Source organism: Eublepharis macularius, chromosome 2 (assembly GCF_028583425.1).
Source record: "Eublepharis macularius isolate TG4126 chromosome 2, MPM_Emac_v1.0, whole genome shotgun sequence".
NCBI lineage: Eukaryota > Metazoa > Chordata > Lepidosauria > Squamata > Eublepharidae > Eublepharis > Eublepharis macularius.
The window spans coordinates 163712205-163736412 of record NC_072791.1 but is presented as its reverse complement, the minus strand read 5'-3'; the positions used below and the strand labels follow the sequence as shown (position 1 = coordinate 163736412).

The window sequence follows — 24208 nt, the reverse complement described above, 5'->3', positions numbered from 1 at the left end:
AGGTGCTTGTCAGTCCAGAGTGCCTTCATGAATATGCATCTTTGCTATCTGCTGTATGTGACAGATGTTCTGTGGTAAAGACTGACTGGTTCTGACTGACACGTTGACTCTGAAATCCTAACTGAATACTGTGCCTGGTATCTTAGTCTGGACCTTAGTACAGTCAGGGGAGGAATAAATAGGTGGGTTTGCACAGATTAAATACTTGCACTGCAATATAATATTATGAGAAATACTATTTGTACAGACTGAACCAAAGAAGCCTTGCTACATTATGCATTGTCTCTGCTTGGACCTACATATGTTTTTGTTGTTGTTGCTGCAGAGTTGAATCTTCAATACCTACTTTGCAGTAGGGTTGCCAGCTCTAGGTTGGGAAATTCCTGGAGATTTGGGGGTGAAGCCTGGAGAAAGACAGGGTTTGTGGAGGTGAGGGACCCCAACAGGGTATAATTCCATAAAATCCATCATCCAGAACAGCCATTTTATCCAGGGGGAACTGATCTCTGTCATCTGGGAGATCAATTACAATTCTGGGAGATCTCCAGCCACCAGTTGGAAGCTGGCAACCCTACTTTGCAGGCTTAGGAATGATCAAACATTTTAACATTAAGAAGGCTGGTAACTGAACTGCTGCTGCAATGTAATGCACCAAGAGTTGTCCTTCTCTCTAATTGCCAAAAATACAGTCTTCTTCTCTTACAAATTCAATAGGAAGCCTTAAAATGTAACACCTGGAGGGTTTCTTGGATTCTGAACTATTTTTCTATTCAACACTGAAGTCCGGTATGCAGATGGCAGCATTCTGTGCCACTGAGATGAAGGATTTGATTGCTCTTGAGAAGCAAGAGTCAAGGGAAAGCATATGCTCATTAAAAAAGTAGCTGTATGCACGATGAGGCATGGACTCCTACCTTGTGCACACCTTTTAAAGTCTTATTTCTGACCAACACCTTCTTATGACCTCTGCTGTCACCTGTCAAGCATCTCTCGCTGCTCCTTGAATTAATTGTGCCAATTTTGACATACTACCCAAGTTGCTTTCAACTATATTGCTTACTGCCATGGCTTGTTGAGGTGCCAGCGGGGCTGCTCTTTGAAATGTTTACCCTGTTTTCTTCAGAGGAGGTCATCACAGTGTACCTGGGGTAATCCAATTTTTTCCTCTTCACAACAACCTTGTGAGATAAATTAGTCTGAGAGGGAGTGACTTGCTGAAAACCTCCCAACAAACCCGATGACTGATTAGGTATCTGAATGTAGGTCACCTAAAAATCCAAGCCTCTGACCACTGTATCACACCGGCTTTCACATTCCTTCCTTCTCACAACTTCTGAGTGAGATATCTTGTTGCTCCCTTCCCTCTGTGCAGATGTTGATCAGTGGCATCCACCTGGGAGGGTCACTTTAAATTGCTCACCATGGCAGCTGCCGTGGCAAATTATTCACCTGGAGTGACCCAGCAAGTTGGTTTGTAGTAGTGTAATGTAAGGTGGCTTCACTGTGCAGAGGTCTCTTCAGATTAGTAGCTGCACAGAAGAAGTGCCCATATGGAATGATTTGAAATGGCTGCCATACAGAAAAACAGGGGTGGTGCTAATGGAGAATAAGATCTAGCAGAGGCCCCACTGAAGTGAAAACATGCCCCAAAGGCCCTGTGTCATCGCAGGAATGTTCTCATTTGGGCAAGGTACAAGAAGGAGGGTACCCATTATATGCTGTCCTGGTTTATTTTACATTATGTCTAGTCTGCCTTTCTCACTGAGACTCAAGGCAGATTACACAGGATGAGTCAAATATGATCAACAGGATGGGACATCCAATAGGGTTTAGATTTCAGAAATCTGAAAACAAGCCAAAATCTGAAACAGAACTGAAACAAAGCTGAAATAAAGCACAAGCACTTAAATATGGCATGCTAAATGATGCAGAAATTATATAGGATTCCTTCTTACAGCAACAGACAGTATTTATTTATTTTTACAGAATTTATAACCTGCCTTTCTGCCGTCATAAAGGCCGCAAAAGCCACTAATAAATTAAAGAAAAAACAATAAAATCATATTTTAAACCATTAAAATCGACCCCCCCACCACTTCATTAAAACAATTTAAATAGAGCTAAAATACATACAAATACATAAAAATAACAAAACACTGGGGAGAGAGAAGAGATCACTGAGGGAATGCCAAATGAAACAAAAAAGGGTCTTCATTTCTTGGCAGGAGATGGCAACAGAATAGGATAGATGATTGGTCTTGGAGAGAGAGTTCCAGAGTTTTGGTGCCATGATCGAGAAGGCCCTCTCTTGGGTTGCCACCAGCCTAATCTCAGAAGGTGGGGTTACATGAAGCAGGGCCTCTGAAGATGACTGTAGTGGTTGAGTAGGTTCATAAGGAACTAGTCAGTCCTTCAGGTATGTTGGTTCCAGACCATGTAGGGCTTTAAATGGCAACACCAGCCCCTTGATTCATGCCCAGAAACAAATTAGGAGCCAATGTAGGCAGACCAAGACTATAGTCATATGGTCCCTATGAGCAGCATTCTGTACCAACAGATTTCCCAAACACTTCTCAAGGGTGGCCCTGTGTAGAGCATATTGCTGTAATCTCATCTAGCTATAACCAGGATATGCATTGTAGTGACTAGGAAAAGCCATATTGACTAACCAGTCGAAACTGGTAAAAAGCACTCCTGGACACAGCATCAGTCCCCCAGCACCACCTTCTGAAACCTATCCTCCTTGTAGGACCTGACCCACAGCAGAATGGTGCCTGTTAATTCCTGCCTGAAAAGGCATTCTAGAAGGATACCATGATCGATAGTATCGAAAGTTGCTGAGAGGTCCAGGAGAAACAACAGTCACACTCCTTCTGTCCATCTCCCAGAGCAGGTCATCCATCAGGGCCACCAAGACTTTTTCATAACCAGGGCCTATAACCAGATTCAAAAGGTTCTAAACAATTTGCCTCATCTAGGAAAGCCAGAAGCTGTCCAGCTATCACCTGTTCAATCACCTTGCTCAGGAATGGAACATTTGAGATTGGTCAATAGTTGTCCATATTTCCTGGGTCCAGGGTAGGCTTCTTTAGAAGTGGATGCACCACAGCCCATTTCAAGGCTCAGGTGATCACCCCTCTCTCAAGGGGGCATTAGCTACCTTGGACCCAGCCACCCCCACCCCCACTGGCAGATTTTAAGTAACTGGGAACAGCAAGGGTCATACAAGCAGGTAGTTGAACTCAAACCTCCAAGGATCTTGTCCACATCCTCAGACTGAGTAAACTGTAAAGTATTCCAAATAGTTTGACAAGGACACAGTACGCAGTAGTACAGTCTACAGTCCCTATCCTTTCACCAAAGCTTCTTTCTGAACCATTTCCTTACAGAACAGCCCTATTATCTGTGGGGGAAAAACCTCCTGAATAATTCAGTTTTGCAGAAAGCCAGGAGAGCGGGAGTCTTTCTAACCTCATCAGGCAGGCCATTCCATAAGGTGGTATTTACAAACACATAAAACTATCTGTGCTTTGCACCCTGAGCATCACATCAGTCATTAGGATTAAGCATTTGGCACATTACACTCAAGCACACACAAAAAATCCAACACATGTTTAAATGTGATCTCAGCTCAGGCAACAGAATTATCAACAGTCTACCTTGATTTCTTTTTTTTTAACTGCTAACAATACAAAATAATCTATCAAAGCCTTTCCTGTAGCTGAATTCTTCTGGGAGTTTGACCTGATTTGTCAGGCTTTACTTCTGGTGCCTCTTGGCTGGTTACTTTTAATGGCTCACGGTGTGAATTCCAGCTATACAGTATGTTGATATGAAGGGAGGGCAAAACCTCAGATTTATGGCTTGTGTCTTTCTTGACATTACTTACATGGACGAGCTGCTCCTGAGTGTCATACTCCTTTGTACACCCTTCCCAGTGACAGTTGGTTTCATAAATAACTTCAGGCTCCTGTTTGCATTCATCCTTATCAAGTTCTTCTTTCAAGTCTGTCAGATGCTCCTGTAAGATACAAAGCATTCTGTGTAAGATGGACTTTTTTTGCTTGAACTCCTCAGTCACCCATAGGTTAGATGGCAGGTACGAGTAGAGAATGGAAAGAGCCACAGCATGGTACCAGCAGAGTAGTCCTCCTGATATGTTTGAACAGGCTTGCACAGAAACATAATAGCATGAGGAGCTCAGCATTATGTGCAGGTCAGTCAATACCTGGTTTCTTGTATTAAATGCAAAGGTATTCTGCAAATCTGCCGCTAAACAATTGCTGCTCCTCTTCCTTTTGAACACTTCATATCAAATGTACTAGATTTGGGGATCCAGCATCCAAAGATTAGTTTTAGATACAGATCATATGAACCTGCCTGGTCACTCTGGTCATCTTCAGAGGCCCTAATTTGGGTGGCCCTGCAGTCTGAGGCTAGACAGGTGGCAAGAAAGGGCCTTCTCGGTTGTGGTGCCAAAATTTGGAACTCCCTCCCCAGGGAGATTTATCTGTCTCCCACTATCATTGTCTTCTACCAGCAGGTGAAGATGTTTTTGTTTGGTTTGGTGTTCCTTCACTAATTCTTATTATCAGATAGATCAAGATTGGTATCTGAAGAAGTGAGCTGTGGCTCACGAAAGCTCACACCCTACCACAAATATTGTTAGTCTTATAGGTGCTACTGGACTCTTGCTTTTTTATTATCAGAGTTCACTTCATTGATGCATGAACTGTACATTGATAGCAAATACACTGTATTTATGCATTAAATTATGAATTATATACTGAATGCATGGAAGTGTAAAAGGTAACAGTAAAGACTAAGCTACCCCACTGGGAGCTCTCTATAGTCCCCTCCATGTCTCCTAGTGGTTGATCGGTATAGCCCCTGATGTGAAGACTGCATTGGAGGCAGACGTTTCCAGGAACAAAGATACTATCACTTTCAGCCAGGTAGGGTTACCAACTGACCACAAAATCTCCAGTTCAGTTTCCTCCTGTGTCTTTAGTAGCAGCTGGATCTGCAGAAATCAGCAGGTGGAGCTTTTTATGGAATGAAGTCCTGTCCCCTGCAAATCACACTGCTGTTAAAAAGCCGAGGAGTGGTGGCCAGGAGAAAAGCTGGTAATCCTTGTGCTAGGCCTGAGTGGTGGGATGGCAATTTAGATGTTCAGAACACTTAAGACATTCAGGAAGATTGCTTAAACTACTACTTAATTTGACTGGGGGAGAGGATCACCTAATTCTATCACCTCTTCAGGGATGTACCTTCTAGATTCTTTATCTTATTAGATGGTTATCAATCATACAACAAATATAATATATAGATGATGATACAAAGAGACTATGATAGGGATTGTAAAGTATTCAAGTAAGTCCCTGTGTCTCTGTACAGATGAAGAACAGAGTCAAAAATAGCATGTGAAACAGGTCTGTGAGTTAATACAGGAAATCCTATACAGACATCTGATCTGGATCCCCAGTATTTGCCAGTGTGTACTAGGGTTGCCAGCCAGGAGAGGGGTGGGGGTGGGGCGGGAAATGGTGCAACATGGTGCAACATTGGCAATTTTAATTTTTTCCCTCCCTCTGAACAAAGAAGCAGCAGTGGGAAGAGCAGTTTGCCAGTGGGAGAATTCCTGCAGTAGCCGAAGACTTGACAGCCCTGGTGCGTACCCTGATTTTTTGTGTCAGAGGGCTGTTCCTAATCACTTCAATGGAGGGAACAGAAAAATGGAAACAGCAGCCTGTATCAAGGAATGTATACAATTGCTGAATGAATGTTTTGATTGATATGCAAATAAAGAAGGCAGCCCTTGCTGAAAAAAGAACAAAGCAGCCCTTGTGGGTTTGTATCCCCTATGTCTCTGCAAGAAATTATTGACAAATGGGAATGGCAACCTGGAATTTAGAGCGATTCTGGCAAATGTTTACTAATGCAAGCCTTATTTTGAGCCTTCAAAAATCCACCTCATTATTTTCCACTGCCCCAGTAAGGCTGGGGGTTTTCACCATGCCCCCAAATTTTCAATCTCAATATCGTAACAACTCTGTTAAACTTACTCTGTCACCCTGATCCTTTTTATATCACTCTCAAGATCTTCTAAGAATCATTTGTATATGTAATATTGCTATTTAATAGTTTGGACGAGGGAGAAGGTGTGTCATAGGGCGTGTGCTATTTTATAATGTAAGCAGCTGAAGTGATTTCATGTATGACTTTTATATACATTTTTTAAAAAGTTTACAAGCAGAAAGTTTGGTGTTAATTAGCATGCAATTGCCTACTCCTGCCATAGGTTGCTGGGCAAAAGTTGTGGACTGATTCTACAGGAGAGGCAGAAGCATAACAAAATATATACATAATCTTGTACCTTGTTCCCTGTTTCCTAAGATAAAGGTGGTAGGCAAATGGAGTGGCATGGTGAGTAAGCAGAAGAGAAGAAACAGGGAGGGCATCTCCCACCCTCCTTAGTCACCAAACACTTGCCTGACACTACCTATCTATCTGCCAGCTGGCAGATAATAGGAATAGATTGTGTACCAGTCATACTTTTCTAGCACATATTTCTAGTCTGCATCACCCCACCCACAGTCCATTTTCATTTTAAAACATCCTAGTGGACTAGTTATCTGCAGAATCATTGAAAGAAGTGGCAAAGTGTTTACAGATATATGTAAGTTGAAGACTTTTCCCCTGAGAAAATGCCCACACTGCAAAAGCCCACTTTGACCAGATCAAGGACACAGGAATTTTTCCTGCAGTGCTTGGTATCTGAGTGTGGGGTCAGGATGCTGGGAAAGGGAAGAACATTAAGAACAGAACCTGTGAACAAAGAGAGACTTATGCCCTGCATTCAAGTAACAACAACAACACTGAGCTTATATACCACTCTACTGAACAGATTAGGGCCCACTCAGAGTGGTGAACAAAGTCAGTGCTATTATTATCCCCACAATACAGCTGGGAAGCTGGAGCTGAGAGGAGTGGCTTACCCAAGGCCAGTAGCAGTAGCGTGGCAGTAGTAGGATTTGAACTAGCAGAGTGATGATTTGCAGCCTGACCACTTAACCACTGTGCTGCAGTAGTTCCTGCCATAGTTGTACCTCATTAACAACTCCCTACACCCCCACCCCACTTGTACAGGCTGGCTTCCTCTTTGCACTTCTGTGGCAGTACTCTAGCACTGCAGTATGTAGCAACTATGAAAGAAGAGCAAATATATGCTCCATAACATATATAAAAGCTACTCCCTAGTAGAGATGGGCATGAAACTGAATACAAACCAAAAAAAACCCCACGAACCAGTCCAGTTTGTGGTTCGTGAACCAGTGGTTCATGGAAGCTCGTTTCCACAAACTTCGATGAACTGGTCTACTGGTTCGTTTGGTTCGTATTAAAGGGCAATTTAAATGGCCATTTCCCCAGGGATATGGCCATTTAAACTTTTCCTACCGCTCGCACGGCAGGTCCCTTTAAACTATCAGCTGGCAGGCGGCGGGGTTTCCCCCCTCTTGCCACCTGATAGTTTAAAGGGACCTGCTGCTTGCAAGCGACAGGGCCCTTTAAATGCCCAAATCCCACAAACCCCAGCCCCTCACCCCACCCCCACACTTACATTGTCTTCTCCGCAGCGGCGGCCTCCTCCCCCTCCTCTTGCGAGGGGTGAGAAGGTCATTTTTGGCTTCCTCTGCTGCTATGCGGGCAGCAGAGGAGGCTGAAAACAGCCTTCCCGCCCCTTGCAGGAGGAGGAAGAGGAGGCTGCAGAGAAGACAAGGTAAGTGTAGGGCTGGGGCTGGGGGGGGGGTCCTGGGGTCTGTGGGGTTTGGGCCATTTAAAGGGCCCTGCTGCTTGCAAGCAGCAGGTCCCTTTAAACTATCAGCTGGCAGGCGGTGGGGGAGATTCCCCCCTAACGCCTGCCAGCTGATAGTTTAAAGGGACTTGCTGCTTGCAAGAAACAGGAAGGGGCCCTTTAAACGATTAAATGCCCCTTTCTCTGCTGCTAAGCAGCTGGAAAGGGGCATTTAAATCCCACGAACCATGAACTAGTTCAGGAACTTGCCCCAGTTCATAGGAGTTCATGGTTCCTGGTTTGTGGAAACCAATGAACCACAAACCGCGTGGTTTGGGTTTTTTGTGGTTCGCGCCCATGTCTACTCCCTAGCTTAAATTTCTTGATCACATGGAGGGGGAGAAGGCTGTAATATGTTTACCATTTTCAGAATGTGTTTATTCCTAGACTGTAAGTACAGTATGAGCAACAGTGGGCTGGAACATGCCATGATTTCTGCTGGTGCAAAGAGAGGAGAACAGTTTTTACTGATTCCTACCTCCTGTGGCAGCCCAGAACACCCGCTGAAATGCTGTTCCTGGGGAATGATGAATCCCCAAGTATAGCTTCTGCATGGATGGGGGGATGGGAGGAGATGGAGATTTCCCTGAGGAGTGATTCAGTGAAAATCACTCTCCCCTTGTGCTCGCAGAATCTTGGCAGGACCCCAGTCAGGAGAGACAACATGTTCTTGTCTCTGAGAGGGCACAGCACTGCACATCCTTCAGCCAAAGCACAGCTATATAAGATCTTTGTTACACCTTCATGCCTGGTTCACTTTTGCAGAGACAAGCCAGCCTTGAGGGACCAGGTCAGGCCTAGACTTTTGCATCTGCTTTTTTAAAAAATAGGCCTTGCAGCCCAGATGTTGCACTTAGGACAATTTTACAAATTACATAGCAACAAACCCAGTTTGTTCACAACAGACCAAGCCCTGTTCACAATTTACAGTATACAGGGTACACTTGACTGCTCTTTATACATATGTCAAGAAATTCTCATGTAACATTCAATGTATGCACAGCTGAATGTGTGTTTGAAACGCACATTTATCCAGATACTGATCTCTGGTTTCATTAGTAAAGTGAATGCAGATTGGCTGTTTCGTACAAATAAGTGAATGTTTGTTTATTCAGGTCGTACATATGCCCAGAGCTGCTGTAGCATAGTGGTTAAGTGCCTGGGCTACAAATCAGCACCCTGCTGGTTCAAATCCCACTACTGCCATGAGTAAGCCACTCTTCTCAGCCTGAGCTCCCCAGCTGTGGAGATAATAATAACACTGACTTTGCTCACAGCTCTGAGTGTGGTACTAATCTGTGCAGAAGGATGGTATATAAACACACTGCTATTATTGTGTTGTTACTGTTATGTAAAAATGGCTGGAAACTCAGCCAATTGTGACTCCTTGACGAATGTACCTGGATGATGCATGTATTTGAACAGATACTTAAATAGAGTAGGGACATGTATTTTAATTGTTACATATAAAATACTGTCACTGTAGTGTTAAAATATGCAATGTATGAAGTAGCTTTTTATTCTAAATAAATACAATTAGGATTGTGGATATGGAATTAATTGAAAGCTAGAGTAATAATGCCCCTTTTCCTAACAAATAACCAACCCTAAGAAAAACAGGAAATTTTCTTCCCCAGTCTCTCGCTGTAAGAGACTGCAATCTGTGACCTGATTAAGTAAGGAGTAAAGCAAGTTGGTTATTTCATGTCATGTGCTTTCTGCCATTGTGTGTCGAGGTGTTCCTAAACCCAAAGCTCTGGAGAGATGCCTCTTTGCCCTAATCGTGCTGACTACAGCATGTTTATCTTTCCCAGATATGCTATCTTCATCAATTTTACCAGCCCCCTGATGATTGCACATGTTGCTGTCCCCATGCATCATGCCAAAGCCCGCTTCTGAACTGGAGCTGGAAGAGGAATTTGTCATAAACTCTTCTGTTGGCTTGACAATAGCATAGCCTCATATTTCATGAAAATGAAGTGCCCAGAGCACTCTGGATAGTTTACAGTTGTGATAAAGGACGGTCAGATAGATTCTGTCAGCCATTAAACAGTTTGGAAGTGTGCAGCTCCGATAGTAACACAGAAGCTGGTGGGCCCTTCTAGGTGTCAAATGTTGTGTCGCCAAGGTAAAAGATGCTTCTGTGAGCAATTCCTTTCTGAACAGGGATGGCTCCCTTTTGTAGAGCTCCCCACCTACATGCAAGATCTCCTTGTAATCTACGTTTGCTCTGAGACGCTGTTACGGCTTGCTTTGCTGTCTGGAGTTGTCAAACTTCGTTTTTAAAAGGTGCTTGGCTGAAATATGGCATTTCTATCGAAGCTAGTCAGAGGATTCCATGACCCAAGAACCATAGAATGTCTCACTCAAATCACTCATGGAAGCCTGTACCTACCCATCATGCTGGGACTCAGGTTAGGACATCTATCACTTTGAAAAGTCTGAATAACATTCTCACCCATAAATTTTGCTCTCCCTAAAACAAAAAAACCCCATGCATCTTTCAAAGTGCTACTCAGCCAGTTTACAGGATTTTTACAGGAGCTACTGTACTATCAAATGCTTCCCTTTTGTAGCTACACATAAATGAAGACATCCAGTTTTCCATACTGGAACAGTTTCTTGAATTGGAAGGGACCCAAAGACAATTTTGACCCTTCCCCCACCCCATTGTGTGCCAATTTCTAATTACCCCCCCCCACACACACACACCACCATTGCCCGGCAATCATCCATTCACAAGCCTGACTACAAACTAAGCAGACAATGGAGAGCCACAATCAGAATGTTGTTGCAGTGTAGATAGTGACTACTGACTGGTTTCAGGTGACTTAAGCAAGCTGCAAGAGAAATGACATGATGAAGGGAAAGGCAGAACATCCCACATCAAAGTCACTAGTGATTTTGACCTACGGGAAAAATCCAGGTATGTCAGTTTGTCACTTTTTGGCCTAATTTACACATTATTTTGGCAACATAGCTGCTGCTCTCCAGCAGTCAGCTCTTCCATCACAATACACCACATGGGTACTGCTGATGTCAACTGCTTTGATGAACGTGTAGTTCTGGGATGGGAAGTACAGATGTGATCCATGCAATCTGGGCCAGGGCGGGCGAAGAGAGAACGATCTTGCTGGCTTGCTGGTAATAAATCAGCAATACATGAGTTCTATGTGGGATACGTTCTATCTTCCTCTTCCTGCAGGAATGTACAGCCTGGGTAGAGCTGAAGGCATGAGCCCTTGGACATGAAAGGCAATAGCCAAAGGGCTCCTGGCTCTTAGCCCTAGGGCACATGGCATGGGACATGTGTCAGCCAGCCTCATCAAGTAGGAACAGCCTGAAATTTGTTTCCTTTTGCTGGCTCATTTATTTTGATGTTTTTTGTGAGCCGTTTTGCATCCTTTCAGGGAGAAACGTGAAATATAAATGTCCTAAATAAATAAATAAACTTCAGATGTTATTAATATGATATGGGGAGTGGCCACTAGAGATGGGCACAAATTGGAATATGAAGCAAAACCAGCCCAGTTTGTGATTTACGAACCAGTGGTTCATGGAAGCTCGTTTCCATGAACTTCCATGAACTGGTCTACTGGTTCATTTGGTTCATTTTAAAGAGGAATTCCCCTTTCCCTGCCGCTGCAAAGCAGCAGGGAAAGGGGCATTTAAACCTGTGGATCAGCTGCTTGTCGGGGAGATCCCTGACAAGCAGCTGACCATTTAAACAGAGGGGCTTGGCTGCCTGTCCAGGAGTTCCTCACTGGCTAGCCAAGCCCCACCCGCAGTTTAAATGGCCATTTCCCTGCTGCTCCGAGCAGCGGGGAAATGGCCAAAACAGTGGGGCCATTTAAACACCCACTCTTTAAATGGCCATTTCCCCGCCACTCGGAGTGGCTGGTTGGCCGGGAACTCCCCAGCTGGCCAGCCAAGCCCCACCCACAGTTTAAATGGCCATTTCCCCGCTGCTGGGAGTGGCCATTTAAACAGACCCACTGTTTAAATGATCACCTGCTTGTCGGGGATCTCCCCGACAAGCAGCTGATCCGGGGTTTTAAATGCCTTTTTCCTTGCTGCTGCTAAGCAGCCGGAAAGGGGCATTTAAAACCCACAAACCATGAACCGGTTCGTGAACTTGCCCCAGTTCGTAGGAGTTCGTGGTTCCGGGTTCGTGAAACGCCATGAACCATGAACCGCATGGTTCGTTTTTTTTGTGGTTCGTGTCCATGTCTAGTGGCCACTATGCTGCAAAATGTGCATACATTTAGAGACTCCAGAATGAATAGAATTCAACCTACTAACCTTCCCGATGGAACAAAATGTTACAGTGCCCAGCAGCTTGTCTCTAGTTTTGGTAGGGCCTGATGTCCTAGTAGAAAGGAGAAAACCTATGATCTTGGACCCACAGATGAATTAGGGATCAGCCCAGTCATTGGACTGCAAAGTTTCCAAATAAACATAGCTGTGAAGACTGGTGGTGTCCATGTTTTATTAGGAACAAACTTGTCATATTGGAAGCTTGTTGTCTTGTTAATGAGTTCAAAGAAGTTGTGGAACTGATAATGTTATATGATATGATATGATTACAAAATTGATAATGTTTCCTAAACAGTTGATAGTGTTTCAGTTTTGCAATCCATCAGTGTGGGTGTTGAAGACAAGCTTGCAACTGAAGAATTACCTGAGTAGGTGGGGAAGCCGGTGGCAAAGTTTCCATTTCCGTCTTGACTTTGCTGCGTTTGTTAATGATTGGATTGACAGTACTGCTAACAGCTGACTCGCTGCTCTGCTTGCTCTGAGGAAACAAAATGGAGTCGAATAGGTGGATGCTGAGCTTATATCAAGATTTTCAAAAAAATATAGCCTTGTTGTCAAGATTCTCCCACAATGTAGCAAAGTTAGGGACCTGTTAGCAAGTGCTGCAGATTAGATAAGGTCAGAATAATTCTGACCTAACCAGCACAATACTTTATTTTTATATATGATTACAGCAGCTAGGCTTTTATATGCGCCAAAATGGAAAAGTACAGAATTGCCTTCAATCGAGGTCTGGATTATGAAAATGATGGAGTTAGCGAAGATGGCTAAACTCATGGCTTTGATCAGAGATAAAGCATTGTCTACTTTTATGGCTAACTGGAAACCCCTTATTGACTTTCTGCGTGAAACAAGGAAAAACTATTTGATTTTTAAGAAGATAGATCTGGGAAAAAATAAATAGAATGGGGGCAGTAGTGGAAAAGGAAATTTTGGAGAGATTAAAATTTAAAGTATGTTTGCTAAAGTAAGCATTGTAGAGAAAATTGGAAAATGAAATATGTATTATTGTTTCCTTTTGTTTCTAATTTCTGGCTTTCCCCCCTATACTGCTTTTACTCTTTCTTTTGTGTCTTTGCCCTTTTTTTGGGCTTTTAATTCTATTAATAAAATTTAAAAAATCGTAAAAAAAGAACAATTCATTCAGTAGATTTCTGCTGTACCTTGGTAGAAATTTAACCCAGTGAGCAGAATGAATATATAGTGGTGATGGGAAACAACTACTCTGATCCTCCATTAGTCATTTTTTTTAAAAAAACACCTGTGACTGATTGTTCCATAATGTGAGTGAGGATGAGCCCCTGACGGGACATCCCACTGAAAGTAATGCAGTGCAGAAAATAGTGCCTATGGGTGGATGAGCATGGCTTTCCTGTTTGGTGTAGTGTTTAAGGAGCATGGGACTCTAATCTGGAGAGCTGGGTTTGATTCCCCACTCCTCCGCTTGAAGCCAGCTGGGTGACCTTGGGCTAGTCACGCCTCCCTGGAGCTCTCTCAGCCTCACCCACCTCACAGGGTGTTTTGTTGTGGGGATAATAATGACATACTTTGTAAACCACTCTGAGTGGGCATTAAGTTGTCCTGAAGGGCGGTATATAAATCAAATATTATTGTTGTTGTTGTTATTTAAAGCAATTCAACCTTGCAGTGAACTCTTACAGTAAAAGTGACACGGCGACTGAATAGATGCCTTTTAATGAGTTGGTTTTGGCACATGAGTTTATAATGAGTCCTATTTCATAATCCTGTCGGAAGCCAATGTGAATCTTACCTGGTTGGAATCAGCTATGCAGTTGCTGCTGTTGCTAATCTGAGCAGGCGTAGAATTGACAGAGATGACTGCCACATGCTGCCGGGCAGGGAATGTAGGGGATGGCTGGATGAAGGGAGATGTATGTCCAAATGCTGAACTCAGGCCTCTCTGCTGATTCAGGATCTGTTGATATGTCACTGGGTTGATTGGATGAGGGAAGGTGAATGCTGGACTGGAGAGAAAGAACACCACAAGATGAAAAAATAACGTAGAGCTGGAGTACTGGGGACCAGTGGCATCCTGTGAATTATGGGGTCTAGAGTAGTAACAATACTCTACAATATTCTTCGTGAAAAATGTCCTATAGGTCTGCCTTCTGAGAACCCAATAAAGGCTACATTTTTTTAAAAAGTCAATGAAAAAAACACACAAAAGAGAAGGCAGGTAAAACCTCTGGATTATTACCTTTTCCTCTTGTTCATTTTGACTCTCCTTTAATGAGGTCCACCAACATTTCTAGTCATGGTGCTTGTCATGGACCATTCTGAATTTGTTGACTACAAATTGCACATGGAAAAGTTTAGAACTCTGACACAATCAAAGTGATTTTGTTCATTGGACAACATTTGGAGCCCTGGACCTCTAAAAAAAAATTACTCGTATCTGCTGCTAAATGTGAATCAGAATCCAGATTAATTGAGCAGACAAGATCTTCATAAACATTTGAAGATCTGGGAAATATTGGGGAAAGCATGAGATTGTAATATTACTTACATTTGCCCATTGTTCAACCACTTACACCACTAATTACACTACAGCAGGTGCCATAAAGAATGCAGTGTTTATTAAACAGCAGAGTTTTATATACATAGAACAAAACACAGGACTTTTAAAAAGGGGGAAACAGTATGCTCATATCAGCACATAAGGAGAGACCAGTTTTGTGAGAACACTTTCTGAAGAGAGATCTTGTAAAAAAATTGGTGCACCCCAACTCCTACTGTAGCTTTGATCATTGTGCATTTGATGAAACAATTCTCTATACTGAGCAGATACAGAAAAGAATTAAAAAAATCTGTATGTGCTACCAAAGCACAGTCACTTTCAATAGTATGAAAGAAATACACTACATGTAATGTACCCTTTTGTGTGTATGAAATCAAGGATTAATTTCATCTCTGTAGGTTTGTAAAGCAGACATGCTGTATCAATGTATTAAATTTTGCACATAATTTTACCTTCAGGGGATTCTTTTCTACAATAGTTGTTGTGACTACTGGACAAATGTCAGCAAGAGATCTATGAAACTCTAAATGAATGTTTCAATCCTACACCCACTTACTTTACAGGGATTATACTAAAAGAAATTGACTAAAGATTTTAACCCAAAGTGCCTTACCTTATTGCCCCTGCTGATAAATGCCCGTAAGAGCCACTTGCTGCAGAACTACTTCTGGAGTTATTTATATAAGCCACCAAGGAATTTGGGGAAGTCCGAATCATTGTCTGAAGATCAATGCTGGCATCAGACAATGGGGATATGGAAAACGCTCGCTTTCGACTTAATCTTGGTGTCACTCTTGGACTGGAGAATCTTGACACTGTATAAAAGAAAATAAAGGGATAGGGATTTGGTTTGAATAAAAACAAGTAGAATTCATTTTTTAAATTTTAATAGCTAAAATTTAAAAAGGAAATTACTTTTTTTTCTGTTATCATGCAGTAGTGAGGAGGAGGAGTTGCTCAGTATGTTTTTCATGCAGAAGGTTCCAGGTTCAGTTCTTGGTATTTCTGGTTATAAATAGAGATGGGCACGATCCAAAAAAAAAATACCGATTAAGCCGTTCGTGGATCCGGGCCGCTGCCGAACCCAGGCCACCGATTCTAACTGATCAAGTCCCATTTCCGATCCGGAATCGGGAAGGCCAAAGCGGGAGGGCGCCCCGCTGTTTCCAGCAATATAGGAATGGTGGTTGGTGGCAGCGGCCGCCAGGCCCGGCGGGCAGGGGGAGGCAGCGATGAGCCGCCTCCCTTCAGGGAGGGAGGGGACATTCACACACACACACACACACACACACACACACACACACACACACACACACACACACACTTAGAGTAGGGGGGGAGTTTTTAACCCGGCAACAAGCTGCCTCCCCTCAGGGAGGGGACATTCCCAGGGCCGGATCTACGGTTGCCAGCACCCAGGGTAACCGTAGTCAGGCTCTTGCATGTGCAAGCGCGCACGCTCCTGAGTCCCCCCCCCCGCCCACGCAGCAAGCTGGCTGTCCCGGTGCGCTGCGGAGCTGGCGGCAGTGCGAGTGGCTTGGCGGCTGCCCGCGCCATTCACCTGCCCCGCAAGACAAGGGGCGGCCGGCTTGCCCATGCGCCCCTTGTCCTGGGGAAAGACGAACGGCGCAGGCAGCCTCCCAGCCTCCTGTGCTGCATTTTGCCTTTCCCCAGGACAAGGGGCGGCCAACTTGCCCACGCGCCCCTTGTCCTGGGGAAAGACGAACGGCACGGGCGGCCTCCCAGCCACCCACACTGCCTTTTGCCTTTCCCCAGGACAAGGAGCGGCTGGCTTGCCCATATGCCCCTTGTCCTGGGGAAAGACAAACGGCGCGGGCGGCCTCCCAGCCTCCCGCACTGCCTTTTGCCTTTCCTTTGTGCCCATGGCTTCAGAACACCCGCTTCCCCCTCCCTCCCCTGGGTTGCTGCTCCGTGGTTGGAAGGAAGCCTGCTAATCAAGGAAAGCTGGGCTTCCATTTGTGTTTTGAGGGCGACAGAAGGAGGGCAAACACAGCTCATTCCCCTGGCTCTCTTGCCCCGGGAATAAATTACTGGCGCAAGAGTGTCTGCAATTCCGAACAGAAACCGATACATCCAATCAATTCCCGAGCAAGCAAAGCCCCAACTGCTGGATCAGTTGCCGTGGACAGAACTGATTAGCTGAGTCACGATGGCGCAAATGCCAAAATCGTTTTTTTTTTTGAAATCGTAATTCAGATCGTGCCCATGTCTAGTTATAAACTCTCATGCAGCAGACATTGGGGCAGACATTTTTGCCTGGATGCTAGAGAGCTGCTGTCAGTAGGTCCCCCACGGGTGAAAGCAGGGAATGGGGAACCATCGGAGGGGGGCACACTGTCAGGTTCTAGTGTGCAAACTCTCTGCTCCCCCAACCCCGCCACAGTGGGAATGACCTCATTACCAGCATGATGTGGAAGCAACAGATGCACCGGAAGCCAATTCAGTAAAAATTGGCCCCAAATCACACTCTGGATTTTCCAGCCCCATTCCCATGCCTACCTCCCCCCTACCCCCGGCCAGATCAGAGGTGGCAAGGGCAGAGGCTGGGAGTGGGGGGTGGAGGGGAGCTGATAACCCTAGGTGTCAGTCAGAGAAGACATACTGAGCTAGATGGGTCAAGGTCTGACTCAGTATAAGGCAGCTTCACAGATTCGTATGTCCACAAGACACCTCCTGATCTGTGATGAAGGAATGCGGGTTACACTTTATTGCAGTAGCCATATCTAAGCTGCTGGATCCATACTAAATCTTGCCTTGTACCCTGAGACAGGCAGGTCAATATGGAGTGAAGGAATGCAGGCTAAATGAAACTTTCAAAAGCTTGCTTAAAGAAAGAGCTCGATCCATTGGTAATATCACCAGCAAACAAAAAAGGAACCAAAAATGTTTATATTATGGTTTGGTTGAGGAGGAAAGAGAAGTTAAGTCTCCTCACCCTGTCCAGATGCAGGCTGAATCTGAGCTAGTATGTGTATGAGCATCAGGACAGGGTTCATGCTTCTTCCTCTAGCCACTTCTTGTGCCTCCATATCAGGCTAACTGGGCAGTTTCAGAGGCAAGGTATACGGGAATCAACCAATTTAGGTGCTAAAGGAAAAGAGCCCCAGGGGCTGAATGTCTGGTTGTCAGGGATAAACCCAAGCTTTAATAAACTTAAAGCTGGTAGTAGTCATGGACCATTTGTACAGCAGGCAAGACTCTTGGCTTTCTGGCAGCTATGTGCCAATCCACAGTTCTCAAAGGGGCTGTTTAGCAGTCTTCAAAGAACTTTCCTATTTTGAGAATAAGCAAAGTAATAGGAGGTAGCTAGTTTAAACCCTTCATTTTGGGTCTCAGTTGATTTTATAAGAGGGTATTTAATTAATAGTTGGGTTGTTTGCTTTCCTTGTTAAAGAAGAAGTTCAGTAGAGCTTAACTGGTTATCTATTTGCCTGCTCATTTTAAGGAATGGAAACCTGGCCAATGTTTTGATCCACAGAGCGGGATCTCTTTAGGGTCAGGGGCTATTCATGTTGGGGGAGGGGCAGAGGATATTATGTTTACTGGAGAAAGAGAATAGTTCTTTTGCAGGATAAATGATGACCTTCAATCAGCAGCTGTCTATCATAGTCTTTCATCACCATTAAATTATCTTAGAATTAAAAAGAGGGGAAGTGAGGAATAGGCACAGATCAGTCCACAAAAGCAGTCTCACAGAAGCCACCCACTGCTCAAGTATAATCTATTCCCAATATAGTGTATACCCAATTGTTCACCAATAAGGCAATTCACCTAGATATTTCTGTAGGTGTCAGATTTTCATATAAGAAAATCAGATTTTGTATCAAGGAAAAAGTTTTTTGGATGAGTCCAAGACTGCAATCCTCAGAACATTTTCCTAGATGTGAGCATGCAAAGTAAAACAGAGCTTACTTCTGAGCAGACCTGCCTGAGATTACCCTTTAGGGTTTGTCCTCAGGAATTTTCCAATATAAGCAGTTGTACACTAACAGGAATTCCACATAGCTTGGTAGAAATTTATTTGGGAAAGCAATATATTTTAAACAACAACAACTGAATTTGTAAACAAGTGCTTCTGCAAGACACAATTCTGCAGTTACTTGCTACAAGTATAACAAATAAGCCTTTTTTTAATACTAGACAAAAGGCTGTTCCAAAGCACTAACTCTCAGATGATTCCCTGTAAAAGTGAACTCTTTTGCAGCTACCAGTTTTAAAACATTGTCAACTTTGTCTATTCATATCATTGCCAGAACTAAAAGTATATAAATGGCATTTTAAAACTGCACTATTAAAAAATCAACATCTGGCACCCACTGATAGGAGTGTGCACCAAAAATCTAGATCCAGGATTTGGGGATCCACTAAAAATCCAGGATCCCCCAAATCCAGGAAATTTGTCCAATCCAGTTCAGATCTGAGAAATCTGGGTTAATTTGGCCAGTATTTCCTATGGGGAAAACTATCTGGGGGCTATCCAGGAGGCTGGGGGGGGTCATTTTTTAAGCAAACTCCAGCAAATTTACAGGGAGAGTGGATGTGCAGCTTGCTCAATAGAGAGTGAGCAGTTTGTTCAATGAAAAGTGGCTGGATAGTTTGCTCAAGGGGCACTTGGGATTTGGAAGGAGGCATCAGTTTAGTTCTGTTGGGCTTTTTATGTGTAGATGTTGCATTTCGGAATGTACTCTGGCCATTGCAGCCTTGCCCCAGTGTGTTTCTGCAGTGGGAAACAACGGAGTGGCTAAGAGTACCTGGGGGGGGGGCACAGAACTGAGCCCCAGCGGTCAATCTTCATTAAACTTGGGGAGTCTTTAGAGGATAGTCAGGAGGTTCCCTGAAAATTTGGTGGAATTTGATTGAAAAATGACCCCCTCACCTAATTACGACTGGTTCCAGTATAGACAGATCAGAGACTTATATAATTCGGACTCTGCAAAGGGGGGTATACGAACAGAGAATTCGGAACTAGAGCAGACCCTTCTTAAAGAAGACAAGAAACGAATATCCAAGGTATACCAAGTACTGTTGAAATGGTATACTGAGGATGAGACAGTCAAAACACAGATGGTGAAATGGGCTATAAATTTTAATAAAGAAATAACAATGGAGGCATGGGAATACTTGTGGAAAACTACAATGAAGACAACGACATGTACTAATATTAAAGAGAACATTTACAAAATGATCTATCGTTGGTACATGACACCAAAGAAGATTGCGCTAGGGAACTTGAACACTTCTAATAAATGCTGGAAATGTAGGAAGCATGAGGGCTCCCTCTATCACATGTGGTGGTCGTGTGATGTAGCTAGGCAGTACTGGGGGGAAATAATAAGAGAAATGAGTGAAATTTTACAATTTCAAATAAATAAGAACCCAGAACTCCTGCTACTAAACTTGGGAATGGAGGGAATTCCAGCCCATCATAGGACGTTGATATTTTATATGACAGCAGCAGCCAGACTTTTGTATGCGCAAAAATGGAAAGTACAAGAAGTGCCAACTATTGAAGATTGGATCCACAAATTGCTGTACATGGCAGAAATGGACAAGATGACAAGAAAACTGAGAAATCTGGACTCAGGGCAGTTTAACACAGATTGGGAGAAGCTGAAACAATATCTGGAGAAGAAATGGGAGGTGGGAGGAAAACTGTGGCAGTTTGAGAACTACTGAAGTATAATAAAATGTAGAGGGGGGTGACTTTACCGGGGGGGGGGGGAAGAGATAAATGTGAATTTATAAGCAGTTAGATTAACAGATTGATATATATATAGATATATATAGGTTAATAGATAGAATATTGATAGAAAATAATTAATGATAAGGTTTAAACATAAGGATTGAGTAACCAACAATATTTTCTTTCTTTGATAAGATTTGTATAATGCACCAAACTGAATGTACAGAAGAGTCAAATTGATTGACTATGTGATGAGCTATATAGAATTACCATAAAAAGATACAATGAGTAATTTATAGAGAATAAGTCAAATTGTTTGATTTAAATGTAAGATTTTTATGGTTTATGATATATAGGTTTATGATATATAGAAATATTTAAAACTGGAAAATTGGATAAATTGTTTATCCAAGATGGAAATAAGGACTTACAGTTTGGGTATATAACAAGAAAAGTAGTTAAGGATGTACTGCTTAGTATAATGGAGAATGTATATTTGTTTTAGATAGAGGAAGTTAATAGAAGTAAGGGAAAAGGGACAAAGGGTGGGAAAGCTGTTGGAAGTCAACAAAAGGGGGGGAAAGGGAGGGGGTTAGAAATGGAAAATTTGGGGGAAATTGAATGTAATGCAAAAATAACGGATTCTAACCCAATAAAAATTTTTTCAAAAAAAAAAAAAAGAAAAATGACCCCCTCTTTCCTCTCTGCAAAAAAAGGGGGGAGGGAAACACTGGTAGAGGGATACAAGGAACGTGGATCCTGAGCAGAAGTGGGCATGAACTGGGAAAATACTGAACCGTGCAGTTTGTGGTTTGTTGTGTTTCACAAACCACACACTTTCACGAACTTGCCCTGGTTCGTGAACCGGTTTGTTTGGTTCATGAAAATGTCATTTCCAGCGCAGTAGAAGGTCACTTCCGGGGCTGCAGAAAGCCCATCCCTCCTGTTGCTAGGAAACTGATTGATTGGCACCAGGCTGTCTGCAGTGACAAACCAAAAAATGAACCAAACAAACCAGCCTAAAGTTTGCAGCAGTTCATCAAAAATAGGCTCTGACTAACCACTGGTTTGCAAATCATGAACTGGTCCAGTTTGTGATGAATTTTGGTTTGTATTTTGGTTCATGCCCACCTCTAATCCTGAGGTAAAGCTCAGCTGATAGAAGAGATTTCCATAATCAGAGTGAGATTTCCTTACCTCCCTGCTCCTGCTGCAGCACAAAATGTCTCCCAATATGCCCCACAAAAACAGCAGGGGGGGGGGGGTCTGAGGTAAGAAGGGGGAATCAGCAAAAATGGTACCCCCTCCATTAGTGGCAGTTTTCCCTGGATCCAAACCACAACACACAGCTGATCATAGTCCACACATAGATGAAGTCTAGCATGTAGGAGCTAAACTGGAGGTGTAGGAAGCTTCTTTTGAAAAAGCAGTCACTCTATCAGCCCCTCTTGCAAAACCTCTGTGTGAATGTGTCTTTGGGGCACAATGGTTTGCCTAATGAGAAATTGTGCAGCATTTTGCACCAAACAGCCCTGTTCATGACGAGAACTTCAAGCTGCTATTGCAATATGGTATACTCTTTCCCTCTCCCTCCCTCCCCCGCCCTCTCTCTCACACACACAGAGTGCTTCTTCTGTGTCCCATCTCCTATCTAGCTAAGAAGAGGAAGCAGGCTTGGTTTGACAGTCATATTTGTCTCTGTTACTCCTACACCTCAAGGGAGATCTGTTTATTAATGTGCCACTTCCCTTGATAAATTACTAAATAGAAAGAAAAGCCTTGTACTCATTCCTCGCTGCTCCTCCCTGTGATTTATGCCCGCAGTGTCAGCTTTGCCATTGGTCCCCATTAATTTGACAAGAGAAGAAGTCTTGATGTCCAACAGCAGCCTGGGCTTTATTGGTGCAGCCATCTAACACACCCCTTCATTGCACACACAAGTAATTTTTTTTCGTGTTGTAAAACTCTGTTGGAAGCTGTCAGATTCTGCAGGTTGGCCTGGGACTCTGCCAGCACAAATCAAGTAATATGCATTTTATTACTGTCTACTCTAATTTAGATCCTCCAGGTTCTGCAGGCTGTGGGAAAGTTTTTTTTTTAATGTGGTATCTATGATTGTGGGCTTAAGTTTCCACTAGGGTCTCTCAACTCTGATGGGTTCACATATGTGCACAGGTCATGAGGTTGACCTCAGTTTATTCCACTGATGAATGACTTTTCTCTCCTAGTAAGCTTTCTAGCAGAAAGGAACCAAGGGAATAGTCAGTTTGTTTTCCTTCAGAGAAAACCAGCACAAACATAGTTAGGAGGAGAAACTAGGGATGTTTTCACACATGGTGTTTCAAGTAGGTCTTACTTCAATGTAATTTGTAGTGCAAACATAAACACATTGACCAAAATGCTCATTCACATTACAAATCCTTCTACATAACTGCTAACACAAGTGCTCATAAATAATCTTTGCAGGAGTCTTAAAGAGGGTTTAAATCTCACAGGTTAAATTTTTATATATACTGTGCTTAAAAACACTGAAGATTCTGCCCCAAGATCAGCTGAATTCTGCATGCTGTGAAATTTAAGTGGACCCTCCCCTTTTTGACATCATTTATTTACTCACTGCTAGTCAATACAAACTCAATCCATTCTCTGCCTATCCAGCTGAACTTCCCTCTGTTCTCGCCATAACCAATCCTCATCTTGCACGTGGCCTTTGAAGTACTGACTTTCAAATGTATCCTCAGTTTTAATGAGCAGAATCTTGCATTTAAAAAAAGGATAGATGAAAACTGATATTTTCCGGATATGTAGCATTTGCATGGCTTATCTTGGGATGTTTGGACTGTAGGAAAGGCAAACACACTCTGAGGCTCATTGGTTTGCAGAAAGCAATGCAACGAGATTTTCTCCATGAATCAACCAGCCAGGGATAACATGAAGGTGTAGGACCTTTTACCTGCTCCTTCTTGCATTGTACGTGGCTTTACAATGATTTCTACTACTTTGTTACTGCCTGAAAACAGAAAGTGCCATTCCCCTGCTTCTTGCTCTGCCGAAAAAACATGATGGCAGCAGAAACACTGCTTATGCATCTCCCTCTCCTGGAAAATGTGCAACTCCCACACATGGAAGCAGCTTGTGCATCTGTTGGAGGAGGGGAGCAACGATGAAGACCATGAAGGCTGTATATAATTTGTAATGCAACATTGTTGAACAGGAGGTGTGAGGAAGTTTCACTTCCTGTTAGCAACAGATACTACTTTCAGAGAGTCACCTGAAGTGATCTGTTATTTTTAACATGCTTCTGTGATGTCTCACTTGGTAGTGGTATTTCCACATCAGTCCAGGGCTGCCAGGTCCCCTGCTATGGGGTGGGAGTGGGTTCCCCCACTTCCAGGTCCTGATAGCTGCTGCTCCCTCACTGCTCACCTGGCTGGTTTGGGGAAAAGGCATCTGGAAAGACGAGAAGCAGGCCAGCAGGCATGCATGCAAAGTGCATGCCCCTGCATCCTCCAGTGATGACGTCATTCTCAGCATGATCCAGAATTGAGGGAAGAAACAGAAGTGATTTCCTATGTTTTAGGCCAATTTTTAAAGAATTGGCTCCTCGCATGACCTGTCACTTCCAGGTTGCACTGACAATGATTATCTATAAACCGAAAGGCACTCAGGGAGAAAAAACTCCAAAAGACAACCAACAATTTCCCACTCTGCTATCACTATACAGTACAGAGATTGTTAACAATTTTAATAAAGTGCTAATTATTAAAGTGCAATAGATAATAAATATAATCAC

The 24208-nt window shown here is 43.3% G+C and overlaps 1 protein-coding gene across 3 annotated transcripts in view; it reads right to left on the bottom strand.

Moving 5' to 3' along the window:
- GLI2 (GLI family zinc finger 2) overlaps positions 1–24208 on the bottom strand; it is a 263984-nt gene that overhangs the window by 24994 nt on the left and 214782 nt on the right. For 2 of the 3 annotated variants that reach the window (XM_054972434.1, XM_054972433.1), the window contains 4 exons: positions 15325–15526; positions 13944–14157; positions 12537–12650; positions 3890–4021 (listed from right to left, as the gene is read on the bottom strand). In XM_054972434.1, the coding sequence (XP_054828409.1) occupies positions 3890–4021; positions 12537–12650; positions 13944–14157; positions 15325–15526 (662 nt within the window). Of the gene's footprint in view, positions 1–3889; positions 4041–11637; positions 11667–12536; positions 12651–13943; positions 14158–15324; positions 15527–24208 lie in introns of all 3 variants that reach the window. The other variant, XM_054972432.1, reaches the window with a different exon arrangement.